Genomic DNA, 20,590 nt, shown 5'->3' with positions numbered 1-20,590 from the left:
TTTTATCAGAAATAAGAGGAAATGCTACAAAACATGCCCTCAAGCTCTATGTTACCTCAGAACACCCAGCTACTACTTAGGTGAAGAAAAAGAAGTGCACATGGAACTTGTCAGTTCATTATCATTCTATTTCTCAAAACCAAGAGTGAGTTATACAACCTCCAGCTACTGGACTCTGGCCCCAGCTTGGACTCAGACAGGTCTTTCCCATTTAAAAACAAGGCTTGCTCCAGCCACTGGATTACGTTTGGACTGTGTGACACGTGTGCGATGTGTGACTTCTGCAAAGGTGTGAGATTTCATCAGAAGCCATTCTGATCAAATCATTAGATAACACAGGAGCAAAAACTACTGTAAGCAGCTTTACCAAAAAGTGCCAGCAAGGATTGTAGAGCAAAGTGCATAGTCCTCCTGGTAGCTTGCTTCCCAGTTTTCAGAATCACCTCCTCTTGGCCAACTTCACAAAGGTCAAAACCTATGTAATGGGATATGGAGCAGAAAATCACAAACTCACAAACTCACAGAAAGACCCTCTACCTCAAGTAAGAGTGATTTCATTTAAAACACAGACAGAATAGAGAGTATGAGACTCTGCAGCACCCTCAGAAGAGGTTCACCTCCCCCCCCATGCAGTTTGTTGTGTGTATTTGTTACTGTTTAGCACATCTCCTCCAGGTGCTGGGAGCTTTATGGAGCTGGACTGGGAATACACACCCTGTCAATACTTCTTTAGTTGCAAATTATGTGGAGTTGTTGGGGAATGATATACCAAATACATCTCAGGGGACAGTGTCCCACATACCCAACCATCTACTATCAATCCCAGGTTTTCTCACAGCAATGGAGCTGAAGAGCACAGACCTTGGAATTTGGCAAATGAGGCTGGCCTGCAGGAGGCAGACAAATGTGAAGCTGTCTCATCACTGCTTCAAGCCCCACATGAGACACCAGCAATGGGTTTAGAAGGACAATAGAAAGAAGTGTTTTCCTACCTAGAGCTGCCAGAAACTCATGACAGCCAGGCAGCCTCCAGAGCTGGACACTGATGGAGACCTGTATTGGTGCAGAGGAGAAATCTTGCTCCTTCTCGCCTGCCTGAAGTTGAACCAGGACTTGATGCAGCTGAAGAAAGCAATACAGATGTTAGCCATTCCTTATGAGTCTCACCATGCTCCTCTGACAGTCACAGCTAAGGCAATACCCTTTCCCTGGACACCCAGTTCAGCTGCTGCTCCTGAACAGAGCAGTGAGATGGGAAGGTCTGGGCAGAGGGACAGTTCAGGGACAGGAACATTGGACAGACTGGAACAGCAGCAAAGGCAGGGACAGACCAGGGGTGAGGGCTGGGGGGTGGCCAGTGGAAACTGAGCAAGAAGGAAGCACAGCAGGAACATCTGTGAAGTGAAAGAAAAGGAAAGAGATACTCTGGGGCTGCTCATAGAAATATACTAAAGTCCATTCCATGACTGAGCCATACTCCTTATGCAAATCCCAAGAAACTCATTAACTGGGCAGAACAAGTCATATGAAACTATGGAAGACTTTCCTAATACCTCCATGGCCTCCAGGAAAGAAGTTTCTCAACCGTGCCCAAGGGACAGGAGTAGCAAGCTTGAGAGAAAACGTGTTTATGAAGATCTGACACAAATTAAGATGCCAGGATCCCATGTAATTCACCAACACAGTCAGGGCACCAAGGATGGAAAGCCATTATTCAGGGATCAGCTAACCTCAGGACCACCCATCTCTGACAACCCACAAAAGCTTACACAGGCCTTTTTCCACAGCAGCTCTGTGGAGCAAATCTCAGGCCTGAGAGCGGGTGCAGACACTTTGCAGCACAGGGAATGGGTCTGCAGCGACCCTGGCATTTCACCCTGCACCGCAGTGTCACCCCCGTGCACATCATACTCACCATTCCCACCACATTTTTAACAGCCTTCGGGCAGCAGGTAACAAGAAAGGAAAAGAGGAGAAAAGAAAGAACATGGGTTACACTGTGCTACAAAGCGGCTGTGCCGGGGAACCCTGCAGGACATGTCCATGTGTGAACTAGCACCCTGCCTGCAAGATGCTGTATCCAGGGAAAGAAGGGAGCAGTGGGAATAGCCTGAACTGTGAGTTCAACAGCGTGGGAATAGGCAGCTGGAATCTGGGAGTGCCCAGCTCATGACAGCTCAGACACTTAGCAGGCAGACACTCAGGCCAACCCACACTCTGGCAGGACGCTGAACATAAAACAGGCCTTCTCGTTTCCTCTGGGATACACTAGTGGCATTCAGAGCAGTCAGCAATCCCTAACTTTTCCTTGCACACGTAGTAGTACCAAAGTTCTCCCTTTGTGGCTCTTGCCTTCTCTTTTGCACTCGAAACAAGTGTTTTCTGTCCAGAGCAGCAGCTCAGGCTCCCACCCTGCTGCTTCACTAATGCCAAAAGCTCCTGCTCCCCAGTGATGCTGGTCACCCACCAGGGAAAACCAGCAAGCAGCACCTGCTGACTGAACTAACTGTCTGACATCCTGCTTCCATCTGGAACAAACTCTGCTCTTCTCTGGGGCAGGCAGAGCCCCAGGCTGCTCACTTCATAAACTGTGAGGAGGCAGGAGGGGAAAAAAAAGCAATAACCATAAAGGGAGGGAGAGCTGAGCTCAAAACCCTGATGTGTAACAGGATAGACTCTTGTGTAAAAGGGAATTCTGCCGGGGCTCTGGGCTATGGAACAACATTTGCAAACCCAGTGCAATGTGCCTGCCAGCATTTACTGTGTGGGGCAGCAAGGAAAGGACGAGTGTGTCTTTTCTTAGTCATGTACAGCCAGCTGAAGTTTGTTCTTGGGTGATTTCATTATCTGAGGCAGAGCGACAGTCGGGAAGTCACTCATGAGCACTGTAAGACATTCTGAGCCAAGGGAATGCTGTCCTCTCCTCCTCACACCCCTCAGACCCAGACTCTGTTGGGTGGCCATAAGGGAATTAGCCCTGTGGTTAACCACAGACATCCTGGGCACCGATGAGAGCCAAGGCAAGAGGCAAAACACCATCAAGGACAGGCTATTGGAAACATCTCATGCGCTGGTGCAAATCCTAACAGGATCCTAACAGGAACCCCTTCCTTGGACCAGACTCAGTCTAGTGGGCTCCAGAGCTGCTCAGTGGGCAACAGCAAGGCTGAGGCTCATCTGGTATTTTGTGAAGACTCCAGGTGACTGAAGGGCAGCCCGGACACCACACAGAGCCAATCCTAGCTCCCCACCACAGTACTGCCTTGGAATGCTTCTGCATGGGGAAAGGGGAAAGACAGTGAGATACAGGCCCATTCCCTGTGTGTGTCCATGTACTAAAGCAGGCAAATGATGAAGAGAAATTTTGTTACAAGAGCACTCAGGACAGTAAGAACCATGGAATGGAAAGCAGCCGGGCCAGGGGCACAGAGAAAGGTCAGGTTAGGCTAGGCATGCTCCAGAGACTGGGGAGAGGGAGGAGTGTGAAGGAGGTTCGGGGGAGCAGGGAAAAGTCCCATCACCACAGGTAGCACTGCCCTTCTCCTAAAGTCTAGGAATCCCTTCCACAGAGCTGTGAGCACACACTGGAGCAGCACAGGCCCAGTGAGTTTTCTGACAGACCAAAGTCAGCCATACCTTGGAACTTTGGTAAATAAAATGCACAAAGACCAGTCAACGTGGGCCCTAGACAGGATGGCCAAACAGCAAATAGTGGTCTGTCACTCAATTCCCTCTCACAGAAGGGATCATGCTTTGACTTGTCACTGAACAGGGAGCCCCAAGGCCACACAGACCAGTAACCCACCTGCATTTTTTCCTTCTGGACACTTACTTTAATTCACACGAACAGGAAAGTTCAGAATTTAAACCCTCAAGTCTCCTAGCAAGCTCTGGGTTGATAAACCAGGATATCAACCATTCAGTGCATTTCTGAATTTACTAACCTGGGAAGAACAACTTGGAATCTGGTACTGAAGGAAAACCTCCCAACTCACCCTGTTGATAAGCTGTTCTCCTGTTTCTGAAGCAGTGATAAGTTTACAAAGTGCCTGAAGTGCAGGGTTAGGCAAACCTGAAAAACATCAGCAGAAACGTCTGTATCTGTTTCTTGACTGTGAGAAATACAACAAAGCTGAACAGAACACACACTCGACTAATTTCTAAAACATCTCCCCAACATCACTGGACAGCTCTGGAAGCAGCAGCAATTTCCAGAAAGCAAAAGGTCTTCCCACTTCTCATTTGATGACACGTTTCCTGACTGAGAGCTGGGAAAAAGGAAGTCACATCGTGCTTACTCGATCCAGTAGTAAATGATTCTCATCTGTGACAAAATTTTCAGTAAACATTTACTTTCAGAACTTCTCGCCAGTTCAATACATTGATTTCACTGATGTAGAAAAATCCCTGTTTTACAGGCTGGCATCACAGAAAGTCAGGAAAGGCTAATGTCTGCCTGGTCAGGGCCCACAGCCTCCTCCTCTCACCTAGGAGGGACTGGATGGTGGTGCTGCACTGCTGCAGCCGGTCCCCGGGGTCTGAGGTTGGGAAGAACACTGCTGCTGGGAGGCCGCTGGCTGGCGGGTCCAGCCGAAATCCCACTGCCGTGAGGAGTGCCTGCCAGCCTGGAATGCCACCAACTTTATTCTCCACACTTTGCTGGGAGGTGTACATGGAGTTGTGCTGCCCATTTTGGATTCGCTGCAGTGATTTCTCCACCTGTGGGGAAAATACACCATTAGCTAATTGTTACTGACCTCCTTTTCTTACACAGAGAAAAGGCTGAGAGACAGCAAATTCAAGGTTGCTCCTGGCCTGTCTCACACAGGAAGACTTTAGAGGCTCCAGTAACTTAGCATTCACAGATGTAACATCACAGTGATGTGCGTCAGCATTCTCTGGGATGTTGGGAACAATAATGCCACAGGAAACAAAGTACCAGTTTGTTTGGGATAGTTTCCTTGTAAGCCTGGTAGCTGCACTGCTTCCTAGAATATGACCCATACTGGGGTCCCAGCCTGCTTATTACCAGACGAGTCTGCACCTACATGGCAAATAGGAAAGACTGAGATGAGCGTCCACAAACCCCAGCAACTGGGAGGACCAGCAATATTCACAGGTTTCCATCACTCTGCGGATACTTCACACTCCTGTGGGACCACAGATGACACATTGGAAAGAAAAGTATTAAAAGTCATGAGCGATCATTCCAGCCACCTGGCAGTTGGCTCCAGTCCCGCTGTTCTCCAGGACAGGCTGGTGGCACAGATGGGGACAGAAGGGCCTCTTATCTTCGAAATATGCAGAGACAGCAGTGACTGTGCTCTGTGTTTCCATGACTGCCACGTTCATAGCTATTTCCTTGTACAAACAATTAACCCCAATGATTACCTCTTTTTTAAAGCTGAGACCCAATCAACAGCTAATGCAAGGCAGATGGTCTAGGGAGGATTTTGTCAGAATACAATTCAAGATTTTGCTTACTTTGCCTCTTTTTGCTCTCGACACTTTCTTAGTTGTTCCAGTCTTTCCACACTGACCCAGAGTTTCACAAGAGGCTACATCATGGCAGGAGAGAGGGGGTGAAGGTGTATGTGTGTGTACATATATATATATCTGTATATCTGTATATTCACACACATCAGGGTGCTGCTCTTCCACTCAGGATTTGCAGACACATGCCCTCAGGTGAGGCTGTCTCAGGACCAGACGGGCTGTGGTGCCCTTCCCAGTGCCTGTGAGCTGTGGCAGTGCTTCCTTTCCCTTACCAGATGAAGCAGGACACGCAGAGCATCTCGGGCCCTTTCAGGGTGCTGCAGGATCTCAATCAGGGCCTGTCCTACCAGCGAAGAAGGGCTGTTCAGCTTCATATCACTCCCAATAAGCATGAAGCCTGCAGGATTCAGAATAAGAGACAGTCAATCTTCTGTTTTTGTGGAAAATGTTCAAACCAGATGCAGGTGTCCTCTGCCCTCGGACTAGTGAATGATGGTTCACTGCACCCTGCACAGGGACATTCTTTTCCCAGAGCAGCTGTCCACTCCCTCCTTGGTTCCACAAAGTGAACTTCCAGAAACCTCTAGATGCTTCTTATTGTCCTCTGCTATTAAATCAATAGTGTCTCCCTGTTCAAGCAAGCAGAAGACCACTGTATTGCAGCTAAACTTGTCCAGGCATGATTTAGGATTCCTCTACAGCCATGGAAATCAACAGATACCAACAGTGCTACCAGAACACTCAGAACACCAGAGAACTTTCCCTGTCCTGGTCAGAAACCTGTCGTGGCTTATGCAGTTTCAATGTCAGACTCCCCAGATGTCAACACGAGGAGCTCTACCTGCCCCTTCTCATTCATGCACCGAGGACAAGGCTGCTCCTGACTCTGGTCCTCCTTCTGAGATTTAGCATCAAGGGTCAGCAGTGGAAGTCAGAGATTGTGAGTGGTGAACTCAAACAGTAGCATGGAAGAGGCAGGACTGAGACAGCCTGAGCAGCTGAAAGCCTCTGCTTGGTGGTCATGCCAAGCACCACGTCCACACTTCTTCTGTTTTGCCTAGGAAGTGGTCACTTTTGGGGTATTTTACTGCTCCTCTGAGACAGAAAAATCTTGGAAGGAAAATAAAATCCCAACTGAACTGTGCACAGTAACCTGAACTCAGCTCCCATCTGGTGCTGCCTGAACCATGTCCTAATGCTGGACTTGATGTGCCTGAAATCACTCTCAGCTTGACTCATTTTAACAAGCTCAGCGAGCTTCCCACTCCTCCAGCCAGGTGCAGTTCACGTCAGAGCCATGTTCACCACAGCTAAACAACATGGTTCTACTGCCTGAGCAAAAATCCATTTGGGGAATGCAGGCAGCTTTCAAAAAACCTTGTGCCAGAGAAAAAAATGAGATATCTGTAGATATTCCTGTAACAGCACTCCTGAACTCCAAGACTTTGTCATTCCAAATCTCAACGCGCATATCTAACTGAGAAGGAGCTGACACTGCTGAGACATTCCCAGTGGAAGCAAGGGGAACCTTTCTCCTAAAAAGACCAAAGGTATAAGCCCTATGAGGTTTATGTCACAGAAATCACAGCTACTGGTTGCTGCTGCAGCTTCCAGCAGTACTACTCCTGCCTCCACTTAGTGTGTCACTAAGTTCTCTGTCAAAAAGTCCTATATGTGTGCTTCAGCCAATTCCATCCCAGGGACACAAGAAACATGACCTTGGAGATTTCAGACATAGAGAATGAGCCATTGTATTGCACTTTATTTCTTTCCAGTCATGAAGCACACTTCACAATTGCTTCCAACTGTATCAAATTCATAGCCACCTACTGTGCACAGCGAGATGCCAATGTGTCCCATGACAGTGACACTCAGCTGAAACAGGGTCTGAGACACAAGGGCTGAATCCCGGGAGAGCACAGGGCACACGCTGCTCCCAACTACCTGCCAGCACTGCTCCTTGCTTAGCTCAGTCAGTTCGGCAGCTCTCTAGAAAGCCCACATCTGGTTTGTTCAAAAAAGAAGACTCTTCCTACCTGCCCAGTTGGCCGGATGGGAGAACTGCTTGCTGCTCTGCACGGTTTTCATCGCTTCTCCGAGGGCTGCACTGGCTTTCATCCCGTTTAAGAGAGAGGAATAGAAGGCATGCACAAACATTTTGGAAGCAGCCACAGGGACGGGCCAGAGTGACACAAGGACACACTGAGCCCCAGCTGCCAGGAATGCTCTTGTCAAGCCAATGACTCCATCGGAAGTGACTTTGCTGCTGGACTCCTGGTAAGAGCCAAGAACCACGAGCTTGACAGGAAGCCGCAGATCCAGGACATCAGCTGCTGTAAGCAGGAACTCCTGAAGAGGGGGGCAGTCTGAGATGCTTTCCACATCACTGGCATCATCCTGCATCCGAAGAGATTCTGGGATTGTGTAGGGGTTCCCAAAAGAACTCTTGCTGCTGGCTGGATTGCTGTCACTGTTGGGTGTCAGGACCAAAGCAGCCAGCTTCCAGGAGACATGGGTTGCAAAATGGACACATTCTGCCTGAGTGAGGGCACTCATGACCCTCTCTTTTGTTGACGCACTGCCGACTAAAGGCTGGCAGCCAAGTAACTCAGACACCATATATGCTTCCTCTTCTGCAGAGGGCATAGGTCCCCACAGCCACCTGTCCATAACTGCTGAAGGGAGCTTGGGATTTCCTATGACAGCTGCCATTGAGGTAGAACTGGAGTAAGCAGGAGTATTCTTCCTCACATGGGACTACACAGAGAAAGAGAAAAAGAAAACAGGGTTCAAAGATCTGGTTTTTATGATGCTGGTAATAAAATATCCTGTCCCTTTAGATCTAAACAGACATTATGGTTCTCCTAATCACAGCTAGACTTTGTGTTTCTTTAGTTTCTTCTGTTTAACTGTTTCAAGGAATACTTCCTTTGAGTCTGGTCAGGACTTGTATCCCTACATCTTGGGCGAACAGATAAGTAAGAACAGAAAGCAACAGACAGCCCAGGTCCCTCTGAGGGCTGCAGCAGAGCTAAATGCATAAAGAAGATCCCAGCTTCCCACCTTATGGGAACACTACCTGTGATCACTCACTAAGTGGTTCCTCACACCTGTATTTCCAGGATCAGCATCACCACTGCCAGCAGTGACTTCTGAATGGAACAGCAGTACTGCTGAAAAGGTTCAGACCCTTTTGCTGTTCCACTGACTGTGTTTAACCCAGGTTAAGACAAGACATGCAGCAAAACAGTGCCCAGCAAAAGCAGATGTGACTCGGGGCATTCTCCCAGAGATCAGGGCCTTAGAAATGCTGCTGCCAAACCCCAGCATGAAGATAATTCTGCAGGATTCCCCTGTGACATTTGCTTTGCCTCACAGCTTCAGTGTCCTGACACATTAGTGGCCTTCCCCACTCAGAACACTAAAATGGAGATGACCATACCAGTAATGTGACAGGACAGTCAGCTTGGCGAAGAAGCTGAGCGCAGATCAAACACCTACACCTGTGCAGTCTGCCATGTAGTTCCATGCCCAGCACATGCAATCCTTTATAGGAGTCATTGTCCAAATGATCCAATCCCCTTGTCCTTTCTGGCATGCCTGGGGCTGTGATTCTGTGCTGCAGGAACTACATCAGAACCTACTTCAGAGCTGTGGTGCTCAGCGTGCTCCTCAGCCCCAGGAGCACCTCGGCAGGGCAGCCTGTTTGTGGTTTCTGTTCTTGTGTCTCGCACAGCAGGACAGAGCTGCTGCTTTCCAAGCATGTACTGGGACCTGCACCCACAGGAGAGACTCTGTGAGAGAGGTTTCATAAGTAATGCCAGACCTTGGAGCTGGGATTCAGCGACTGGATGGACGGCACTGCAATGAGGCTGAAGCGCTCATAGAGGTACTCGTTGGATGAACTGCCCTTCAGGAGAGCAAAGGGAATGAGGTACAGTTCTCCCTCCAGAACCAGGATCAGCTGACGGTGGCGGCCAACAGGCCCACTGGAATGCATCAAACCCTGCAGAGAAAGGAGAGAGAATCAGTCTGGCCCTTTCACTCCACCGGTGCCCCCGCCTGCACTTTGCAAGCATCAGGCCCTAGTCAGGTTTGGAAACATCCACATCAGAGCCATGCTCTGTGTGACAGGTGAGCACACCTGTGCAGCTGGACTGCTGCTCACCTGTGCCCCACCAGTCCCACTGAGATGAACAACCCAAGCACACTGACCCACAGGCTCTGAGTCACCATCCTGGCCTCAGCCCATGTGGGCCCAGCCTCACCACAGCACCACAACTCCTTCCACTCCAGCCTGAAACCCTGGCTAACCCCAACCACCTACATCCTGTCAGTATTATCATCACCTCATCCTTTATCACAGAATACTCTTTTTGATACTGAATTTCAAAATAGCCATTTTCTCTAAAGAACAAACAATCTACAGACAGATTGTGTCCAAGGCCTGTACGTCCAGACACTTGATATCATAATCAATCCAGAGTCACCAACAGATCTAAACAGAAAGCATCTTATGGATGGAGAAATAAAGCAGAGAGATTAGTCAATAGGAGACATGCAGCTGGGCACAAAAAGTGGCAACTGCTCCTGGTCCCATGTAACTGTGGAATTTCACTCTTATTTATCTAGTGTATCATAAAAATAATTAGTTATCACCCCAGGAAAGAGTAACTTCAAAGCACTAAAATTTGTTCCAGCTTAAACACTTGCAGCCCACCAAAAAAAAGTCTAAGAGGACTATTCTGCTTACAAATCTGCTGCCTTTTTGCAATTCTACACCTTTAGGCAGCAGCCACAGCTTGGCCCAGCAAACCATTCATTTGAAGATGAAACTTTTAGCACACTTGGATAAGATCCAGTCCTCAACTTGGCATTGTTTTGGAGATAACCAGTTGAAATAGTGTCCTTTTATTTCTGTCTAGACTGCCTGACTTTCCCAAAGGCAAACTAACTTTAGAGTGCTTGTTGAAGGATGGAGACAAGAATCTTGTACGCAGGACTAGATCCCTCCCAGCTCAGACCATTCTATAAAACCACCACACTTTCAATACCACCCCAAGCTGTGTATCCTTGCTGTGAGGATTTCAGTAAGTGTCTGTGCCAAAGGCTTACTCCTTCCATGGGTCCTATCAGTAAGTCGTAGAGCGCACGGAGCGGGGGTTTGGTGAAGGAAGTCTGCCTCCTTGGAAGCGATGATGTTCCATCCTTAACAGGAGACATGGTACTGCTGAACAGACTGGTCATGCTCTGGCAGCTCCTGTGGGCAAAAGCCAAGGGAGAGGTTAGCTGCAGGAATCCCAGCTCCACTGTGGGCTGCCCTGACGTCTGACAGTGACATGAGCCAGGCCCTGCTGTCCAGGGGACTCTGCTCTGTAAGATGCTTCATGGGAGGGCTTGAGTCTCCCATTCAGCTTCACATCTCAGCAAATAGGGATATTAATGGCAGGATGAACCAGCTGGAGGCAGCCCATGACACTGCTATGGAGTTTCTCTACACACTCCAGTGCCTGAAGTGCTGCTCCCAGTCGTTCCTTCACACGTAGCAGCTGCGTGCAGGCAGGCATGAGATCCACTGACAACTGACCACAATCACGGCAGGATTTGCACTTGGGTTTTGCACCAGCTGACCTAGTGTGCTACCAAAGGAAATATGACAACAGGCAAACAACAAGACATCATGATTCTGCCTGCACTTTTGCCGTTGTTCTGAACAGCTTCACAGTGTCAGCGTCGAGAGCTGATCTGGCACCCGTTCCCGACATACCCCCAGAGCTCTGCACGTGCTCTCCTGGCATCAGCAGCCACAAGTTACTGCCCTGCTGAGGAAATGATGTTGCCCCATTCTGGACTCACTAATCCAGCAGCTGTGCTGCCCAGAAATGTTATCCTTGGCTTGGGGCCACAAACAACCATTTTATGTGGAGAGCGTAACTTTCCAGAAAGTTTTAGCAGGTGGGTCTCAAAGGAAAGGTAGGAAGGGAAAAAGGGCGTTGAACAGCAACGGCAGGGTAAGGTCTGAAGTGTAACCAGAGGCACCACTGGGGCTGTCCAGCAATGAACGCAGCAATCTCAAACACAAAAGGCCATCCACGAGGCAACATGTGCCCCGCTGTCCTCAAAGTGTCAAATGCATTCACAAGAGGGTTAGATGAAATCCCAGTCCAGATCGTGTCTGATGTTCCTGCACAGAGAAAGCCTCCCTTGGTCTCTGTGAAGCTGCTTCTCCTCTCGGGTACCTTCCAACGCTGTGTGCCTTTGCCAATCCACACAACAGAGAAGCAGCTCTAGTTCCCTGGTTCATGACCAAACTTACACTCTTGATCAGGACACTGGTCTCAATGTCCTTCCTTTAAGAACACTGATGCTGAAGAAATGCCCTGTCTCTCTTCCTTAGTTTTACCTCTTTGCCTGGACTGATTCTTGGCTATCAATACAGAAAAGAAATAAAAGGAGAAAGCATTTGCACATCCAGGAAATAAAAATAAACCTCAGCATCCAACAGTTACATTAATCAATGGGGTAAATGAATAGCTGTGTGTTTGCTATAGGCAGATACACACACACACATGTTCAGGTACAATGTCTGCTCATACTACCAGATTAAGCCAACAGGGAGGAAAAGACAAGGAGAACAAAAATACTGCACTCTAGTTTACCGCTTCTCCCACTGACCAGAGGCCCAGGACAAACCTCTATCCTTTCTGACACGCACAACACCCAGACTCAGAAAACTGCCTTTTCTCCCTCTCCTTCTCTCCTCAGCTGCTGCAACCAGCCTCCTGACCCAACTCACATCATACCTAAAACCTGCAGTTCTCTGGAAAAAAATGCTCCTACCTCCCACTAACAAGGAATTTCCATCTTATGGGCACACAGGAGTACTTTCAGAATGTCAACAGAAGCCTGGTATCTGCCTGCCCATGCCCTCTGACCCAGAGATTTCAGTGACAGTACAAGTATGCTGCTGCTGCTTAAAGATGCTAATAACTCACTTGAGGGACTTATGAAACACAGGACCAGCACAGGCTCACACTGTCTGCTCCCCTTGGACCCTTCTGCCCACCTCACTTGCAGCACATGAACAAGCCATGCACGCTTGGCTGGGCTCAGCTTTATGAAGCACAGATTTTAAAATCAGATCAAAAAACAAAACCTGTGCAGTGGTACCCTAGTGCACCCCCAGGACCTTGGGCCCTGATCCCCCCCGAGCAGCTCGTTTCTAGCAGGCAGCATTTGCCAGCCCCACTGCCTGCATCAAGTGATTGTCACATGTTCCTTTATTGCAGGGAATAGAGAGTTGATTACTCCAATCAGCAGTCTCCTGCATCTTGGTTTCCCAGCCAAGCAGCTCTAGATTTATTCCTTCACCACTCAGATTGCTTTTTATGAGAACAAAACCAAGGGAGCACCATAAATCTGTCACATCTCCTGCCTGTGTGTGTGTGTACACAAAGAGTGAGCAAATTCACAGGAGAGGATGTATAGATCTTTTGTGGCACTGGGAGTGCTGGCCAGCCCACCTTTTTCTCCAAAAGCAGCCAACAAAAGGTTTTCCAGGTGGCTTGTCAAGAACCTGAGACCAGATCCTTTCAATGTCACAAGAGGGAGACTTCAGACTCTTTTGACCAAACACCCCTTCTGCAGAGCACTGGTGCTGTCTCTGGGATGCCACACTGATGATTTCTACCTTGCTTTGGCAATGCAGAGGGTCCCCTGATGTCTGAACAGTGAAATCTCTTGTTTGGAAGCCTCTGCTCAGACTCTGCAGCACTGCTGATTTATAACCCTTTGTACAAGCAGCCTGGCCTGCAGCAAGCAGAGAAACAGCACAAATAGTCAGGGCTGTCAGCGTGTATTGCCTTAGTTCTGCTCCAGCCCTTTGTCTTGGAGATGCAGGAAAAAAGCAAAGCCTCAGAGAATGGGAGAGAAACCCACGTTATACAAGCCACGGGTCAGACTGACCTGGCTGACCGCCAGCCTCACAGGGTATGGCTCTGCCTTTTGAGGATGAGTGGCTGGACCAGGCAGGAAGGAGGGATTCATCCCAAAAACAGCGCAGAGCTGCTCCTGCCTTAGCACTCATTAGGACTCTGGAAAAGTCAAATACTCCTCATGGCCTAGCAGGGCCATCAGGAGGGCTGGTGCTGCAGTGGTCTGACAGCTTTGGGATGCTCCATATCCACCAGACCCTCCTCAAAGGGATGACTCCTAAATATGCAGCCCTGAATCCACATTCAGGGCCTGGACACACCCACAGTACCAAGCTGTGGGAAGCTCCAGAAAACAGTCAGATATGAGCTCCCTGTGGATGTTTTCAAGGATCTGCAATTATCCCCAGAACCCAGCAGTGGTTGCACAAAACCCACAGCCCACCCAGCAGTGTCTGCCCGGGTGGCCTGTGTGTCGGCAGCTGCAGCACTGCACCCCAGAGAGCGGAGAACTGGGACAGAAAGGACTCCCCAGCCACTGCTGTCCCATCTGCCTGGGCCAACCAGCCCCCCAGGTACACCTCCATCCCTCTGCACCAGAGGGAATCAGCTGCACGGTTCTCCAGGACAAGTCATCAGGCCCCTGCAGCCAGTAAAAGGGTTCAACGACCCTGACCAGCCTGCCCCAAGGAGCAGAGAAAATAGCAGCTGCAGTAAGACATGAGCTACTGTGACTATCTTGGTGGCTGTATCAGTGGCATCCTCAGCTCAAGACAGCTGTTTCTCCGTACTGAGATCACTGCAGTGTTCCTTCAGTGCTTCTTTCTCCTCTAATGTCCATTTTTTCTCAGAGGTTCCTTAAGTGAACAGCCAACTCTCCAAGTTTGCTTTTCTAAGCAGAACTGCCAAAAATCATACTATTCTCTGCTTGAAAGCCAGGTTACCTGATGACAGCAGCCAGAGGGCACCTGTCCAAATCAAGGGCTTCCCTTCAGTCACCCGTGTCTCACCAGACATAAAAAGTGGATGGCTCCAAACAGTCCCAGCATCTCCACGGCCTCATTTTCTAACACAGGGCCTTAACAGCACATGCAGTTCCTGTGCAGGAGGGAGCTTGCACTGGCCCAAAGCCATGCAAACTCCCCTGAGAATGTCCAGCACGCAAGCACAAGATGTGAACATGCACTCAGGCCCCATGAGAGGAGTGCAGGGCCTGCCTTGGCAGTAGAGAAGACAAACTCTCATTCTCAGCTCTAAGCAAGGCCTACTTGCCCTCGTCCCCTGAAGTGCAGAAGCCAAAGCAAGCAGACACCACACCTTTGCTTGCTGCTTGTTGGCCATAGTTTTACCATCCTCTGAAGAACTACAGCAGCAAAAATCTGCTCAGCACTTACCCACAGCTGCACGAACTAACTCCAGCACAGCTGGCAGAACAGCTATGGCTGTTCAGAGGTGGGGAGCTGGAGTTTGGAGCTGCAAGATCATAGCTTGTCCTCCAGGTACACATTGCATTCTGTTGCTTAATTAAAGTCTAAGAGCTTAAAGTTCCTTGTTAGAGCTCTAGGCCAGTGCATAGAAGTACTCCCTGATCCCATTTTATTTCTCAACCTGCTCTCTTCTACACAGATGCTCATCTGTTTCTTTCCTGAAGCTTCAGGCCCTTGCAAGGCTGTTTCCTTGCTTTCCCAAGCTCGGTGTGCTGCATGCCATAAACCACACCACTCTACACAGCTTAATTATTAGGAATCACACCGTACAGCAAGAGGCCATAAGGTTAATGCTTCCTACAGGGCCCCTCTAGACTGTGTAGCTTCCAGGTGGCTCACCTGTGGAGCCAGAGCAGACATTAAGTGCAGGAGGTATTCAAAGGCTTGGGCAGGACCGGAGCACTTACCCTGAATTCAGGGCTCAGCAAGCCAGGTGCAAACAGTGTTGGCTCTGTCCCCAGGGTCCCCAGCATGCCCCCTCCACAAGCAAAGTGAGAGGGGTAAGCAGGGAGGCCATCTAGGAACATCTCCTCATGTCTTTACCTCAGTGCCCATGGCAAAAACATCAGAGGTTCATCACAGCTTTTAATGCTCCTCCTGATTCTCTTTTGAGGGTGCTTTTAGTGAAGTGCCCAAGCTGCCCCACCTCTGGGCTTCTCCTAAGAGCTGCAAACCTGACAAGACACCTGAGGTAAGTTCCTGGGCGTGGATTCAAAGTAAGGGATGTGGCTCCTATGGAGCAGAAAGACAGAGATGCTGCATGGTTGGCCTCTGCAGTGCTCCTGAGGATTAGCATTCCCTGGAGCAGAATCACATCCTATTTTTCCCTTCAATCAGAGGGGCAATCTCCTGTTCTTCTAAGCCTGATAAACTTGCAAAGCATGTCAGCAATTCTGGGGATCTGCCTGTGTGATCCAGAACTAGCAAGTGCTCGCAGTCCTTCATCAGTGCAACAGCTTGAACAAATATGCATGTGGATTCTGGAAAGAAAACCAGGCCAGTTGCTGGTGCCAGCAGGCAGCTCCCAGTTCCACGGGGATGCTGTGACAGCTCACAAGCTCCAGCGGTGGCTCACAATGCTGCAGGCTGATCGCATTTGCTTTTCCAGCTGAGAAAGGCCTGGGGTATCCTGTGCTCACAATCCACAATGCAGCACAGATCCAGCCAGAAACCCTGGGTCGCATCACGCAGCCACTCTCCACGCTGGAAAAATTCTGTCTTCAATTTTCCTTCCGAATGACTGCCCTAAGCCCTCATCAGCACAGTCATGTGAGAGGCTGAGACCTGAACAAGTGGTAAGAGGCCGAAAATGAGTGGAGATTCTGCAGATAGTACAGGCCCGTAACTCTGGAAACACAGCTTATTCCCAGCTAATCGGTATAAGACTTGAGACCAACAGAAACAAGTATTTACATAACAAGTGTGCAGGAGAAAACTCTGAGCCCCACACCTCACACACAGCAGGGACAGAACAGAGCTCCCCTGCAATTGCCCAGTCTCAAAACCAGCGTTTTGCCAGGAGAAGAGCGAATATGGAAGGGGTGCTCCTCAGGACAGCCATCAGTTAGAACTGGGACAAGTCCTCGTTGGCTCTCCCCTCCAGCACTGGCACTGGCTGCACCTAAACGTGCAATATAGAGAGAAGCCCATCACCAGGATGCCTCCTGCTTCCCGATCCCCACAGCAGGTCTGCATTCTCACCTGTTCATCAGGTTGTTCCTGCTGACCATCCTCAGGAAGCCAGTTGGATCAGTCATTGAGTTCAGCTTGTTATTCATCTCCTCAAACTGCTGGTCCATGATATCCCCAGCTTCACTCTCCGTCTCGCTACTGGCACAGGCTCTGCGAGGCGAACAGCGAGATGAAGGGGTCATTGATGCAAGACAGAACAACAGCTTGATGACAAATGCTTGGCCAGTTTGAGAGAAAATGTTTTTCAAACAGCCTCAACCAAATGCTAATGCCAAATTCTCCCTTGGCTTGCATCACCTCCTTCTGTCAGGCATGCGAGAGAGCAAGTACCAGCCCCATCGCCTCCTCTTCCAGGAATTCCTAAAGGTTTAACGAGTGGCACACACGGATGGAAGTGCAGGACCCAAATTCCAGGCACTGCAGGTGGGGACTTCCAAAGCTTACCACAACACTGAAACACTGAGTTTGCAGGAAACACCATCTCAGCCCTTGATTTGCCTAGGAACATGTGTGAGCATATCCTTCTCAGATTTCCACAATAACTCCAAGCTCTGCATGCTTCCTTCACCGGCAAAGTGTGACGCAGCAAAGGGAGCTTTGTTGCTATTGTTTTCATACAAAGAGGAAAAGCACAGAACTATCCCCTCTGTCAGTGCCACAAGTGCAGCAGCAATACAGAGAAACAGCCCAACAGTTCTTAATTTCCCATCTCCTGACATTAATATCTAAATCTTCTCCGTGCAGATTTTCCATTTAACTGTTAGCATTTTCTCTTCTTGGTAAAATCAGAAGGCAAACACAAATACTGCATGTACATTTTTAACAACCTTTAATCTAATAAATAATCTGTGTATTATACAGCTCTCCTGGTTCGGGCCAGAATAGGGTTAATTTCTGCAGTGGCCAGGAGGGGGCATGGCCTCATGCCATAGACAGGGGAAAGGGACTCCCTTTCGGGGAGAAGGGGTTCCTTTCTGGTAAGTGAGGTGGAAAGAGCAGCAGTGGGGTGGTGTGCCTGTGGGCTGGGCTCAGTGAGCATGTTGCATGTGAATCACTTTCTCTTTTGTACATTTCTGTTATTATATTGTTGCTGTTACTGTTTGTTTTCTTGTCTCATTTGCATTTGTAGTAAACTGTTCTGATCTCAACCATGACTTCCACCTTTTTTGCCTCCAGTTCTCCTCTCCATCCCCCAGGTGGAGAGTCAGGAGGAGGGAGAGCACCTCAGTGAGAGAACTAAATTGGGGAGCATCATTCCTAAACCACAATAATGGCACATCACATGTGCAGACTTAAACTAAACTAACTGTGCTACCTACCAAAGCCTCCTCGCATCTCATTTCTGTTTTCTTTTGGGTTCCTGACAGTTTGGAGCCTCTCCTCAAGGGCATGTTTCCCAAAAAAGAGCACAGGAATTAAATGAACACACAACACACACTTGTGCAGGCAACTAGAGCTGTCTCTCTGTTGCTGTATGGACCATGGATGTTCCGTAAGTGTCCTTGCAGGTCAGTGTGACTTTATAATCTGGTAAGTCCTGACAAAAGCCAATCACTTCATGGACACTGAAACAGGGCTAGCTGAAGCACAGACAGGAGGATAAAAATAAAAAAAGAAAAAAGGAAGAAAAATATTGTCAACAGCTGCCCCTGCATATTTTTTCTGCAGCTGCAGGCATGCTTAGCTCTGAGTCCTGGCACAGTTTGGAGTAACGCTCACAGTGGGTATTTGCAGCTTTCCTTAAAGAGGCAAAAGCCCTGAGTTCATGAACTCAAGAGAGTAGATCACATGCTCTCCCTAAAGAGAGTGGAGTCTGTCCTAACACAAGTTCAACCATGCTTTAAAATCCCTCACACTTCTTTTTTTTGCAAGAATGCATTACTTTTCAGCCTAATTACACCAGCTGAAAGGAACCATTTCCAGCAGTGTGGAACTGAACACCAAAGCAAAGTCCTGATGTGCACCCCTTCCTCTCCAGAAAGCTGGAAGATGTGCTCTGGAGACACAGCAGTACCTCTAACCCTGCTCTCGGCAGCGTGGACAGCAATGACCCTTCAGCATGAACCCCAAAGCACACAAGCTGCAGGGCATGCCAGCAAGCCAGGGACTGAGCAGTCAGTCAGACACAATTTTCCCCCATGTGGGCTGTGCATATTCACACCCTGCTGTTCCCTGGTGTTGGGCAGAGAGCAGGGGCCAGGGCTCTGGGGGTTGGAGTGTGGTCACAGTCAGTAGGGCTGGGGTGGGTAAGCACTTGATCCACCCAGGGAAAGAGTTTCAAAGCAGAACATGATGTTCACCCACATGGAACAGCCAAGATTTGCAACTGGTTCCCTGCACATAATTTTGAAACGGGGAAAGACCTTTCACCTATGATCACACCACACTGGTCCAAGGATCTCAGAGACAAGCAATAAATCCAGAATCCTTAACCAAAAACATACCCCTATCATCACCAAAGAGTGAGGAAGAAGCTGACATCTTAGTAAATTAGAAACTCATCCCAGAACCTAAAGACTGAAGGACTGCCTTTGCCAGGAGGAGAATCTGTGGTGACAAATGTTTAATAGAAAACTGTATCTGCCTGTCTGCAGGGTAAGATTCAACAGTCAACATGTGGGCTTGGATGTCACCTTCTGAATCACAGAACTGCTTTGCTCACACATCTCAGTGCTGCAGAAAAATGCAAAACAGTTTGAAAGAAGACTAAAACATGGTATAACCTCAAAGATCCAGGGTCTTCACTCCCTCCAATTCTGTGGGCTGGAGAAGAAATGAACCACACGTGCATTTACATTCCCTTTGCACCTGTAGTGAACCAGGCCTGCACAGAGCCAGTGTGTTACTAACACACTCCAAGTCAAGCCATGTATGATGACACAGCAAGGTTCACTCATAAAACAAGGTGAACTGATGCCACATCCTGATGATGAACTGGTACCTGTGCATGGCATTCCCAAAGAACACTCAAAGATGGGGACGCTGCCAACTCTGCTTTTCAGTCAGAGGCATTCAGAGAAAAACTACTTGTAAAGGTCAGCACAGAAACTATTTTCATACTCATCCAATCAATAAATCAAACCAAACACCACAAGAGATCACAAGATTTAGTATAAATAAGCAGAAAAACCTGACTTGCAATAAATCCATAGGATAAAAACGTAAGAAAACACCACTGTGGGACCTATATGAGTAATGGATTGCAGTAAGGTTACTCCCTCTTTGCTGATGTTCATCAGATGGATTAATTCACTCTAAATTATTTACTCAGCCATAGACACAAGGGAACATGTTGCAGGGAGGTGGAATTCCTATGGTATTTGCAGTTTTTCAAAGCAAACCCTTAGAAGGGAATTAATTACACTAGAAACTGTAAGCAGGATGAAATCTGTCTATATACAGTCAGACATGGCACCTGCCTCCTCATCCAATCTATACATTCACCACCAAGTACGTGGGTTCAGACCTTATCTGCATGTACACAGAGTTGGTTGGAAGTAAAACACAAAAACAAAGCCAACTTTTTTTTTTTTTTTTGCTGTACTGAAAATTTGCCTCTTTCAGACTCTCAGTTCTCAGACTTCTCAGCCAATTAGCTTATCCCAGACCACTATAAATTCAGGTGGGAGACTGGAAACCAGGATGTTAGACCCCCCCCCCCATCCCAACTCACCGGGTATAATAGGAATCCACTCCCAGAGCCTCCCGCACACTGGAGATGTGCTGCTCCAGCGCCGAGTTCGTCAGAGTCTGCAGGGTCACGCTGTTGGCTTCATGGAAATCCCCAGTATTTTCTGTCAGGCTGTCACCCAGATAATACTCATGGAATTTCAGAATACCTGCAGGGCACCAGAATCAGGAGGTTATTTCTGTAGGGCAGGAAACAGTGTTGCCAGCAGATGTCTAAGAAGACAGGACAGCCCCAAGCATTTGGCATTTCCAGCACAACTGGGGCAAAGTGTTTTGTGCCAGGTCTTCACTGGG

General features: G+C 48.6%; 1 protein-coding gene across 3 annotated transcripts in view; it reads right to left on the bottom strand.

Annotated features, from left to right (window-relative positions):
* Positions 1-20,590, bottom strand: part of TTC28 (tetratricopeptide repeat domain 28) — a 121,152-nt gene that overhangs the window by 5,620 nt on the left and 94,942 nt on the right. For 2 of the 3 annotated variants that reach the window (XM_027892053.1, XM_027892055.1), the window contains 11 exons: positions 20,280-20,445; positions 16,616-16,756; positions 10,612-10,756; positions 9,323-9,502; positions 7,533-8,253; positions 5,769-5,893; positions 4,488-4,719; positions 3,996-4,072; positions 1,916-1,939; positions 993-1,122; positions 368-475 (listed from right to left, as the gene is read on the bottom strand). In XM_027892053.1, the coding sequence (XP_027747854.1) occupies positions 368-475; positions 993-1,122; positions 1,916-1,939; positions 3,996-4,072; positions 4,488-4,719; positions 5,769-5,893; positions 7,533-8,253; positions 9,323-9,502; positions 10,612-10,756; positions 16,616-16,756; positions 20,280-20,445 (2,049 nt within the window). The remainder of the gene's footprint in view (positions 1-367; positions 476-992; positions 1,123-1,915; positions 1,940-3,995; positions 4,073-4,487; positions 4,720-5,768; positions 5,894-7,532; positions 8,254-9,322; positions 9,503-10,611; positions 10,757-16,615; positions 16,757-20,279; positions 20,446-20,590) is intronic. The other variant, XM_027892054.1, reaches the window with a different exon arrangement.

The sequence above is a fragment of the Empidonax traillii genome, unplaced genomic scaffold, assembly GCF_003031625.1.
Source record: "Empidonax traillii isolate 1590-97213 ecotype Southwest subspecies unplaced genomic scaffold, ASM303162v1 scaffold338:size1951571, whole genome shotgun sequence".
NCBI classification, from domain to species: domain Eukaryota; kingdom Metazoa; phylum Chordata; class Aves; order Passeriformes; family Tyrannidae; genus Empidonax; species Empidonax traillii.
The sequence above is the reverse complement of the archived record's forward strand: the minus strand, read 5'-3'. Positions and strand labels throughout refer to the sequence as shown.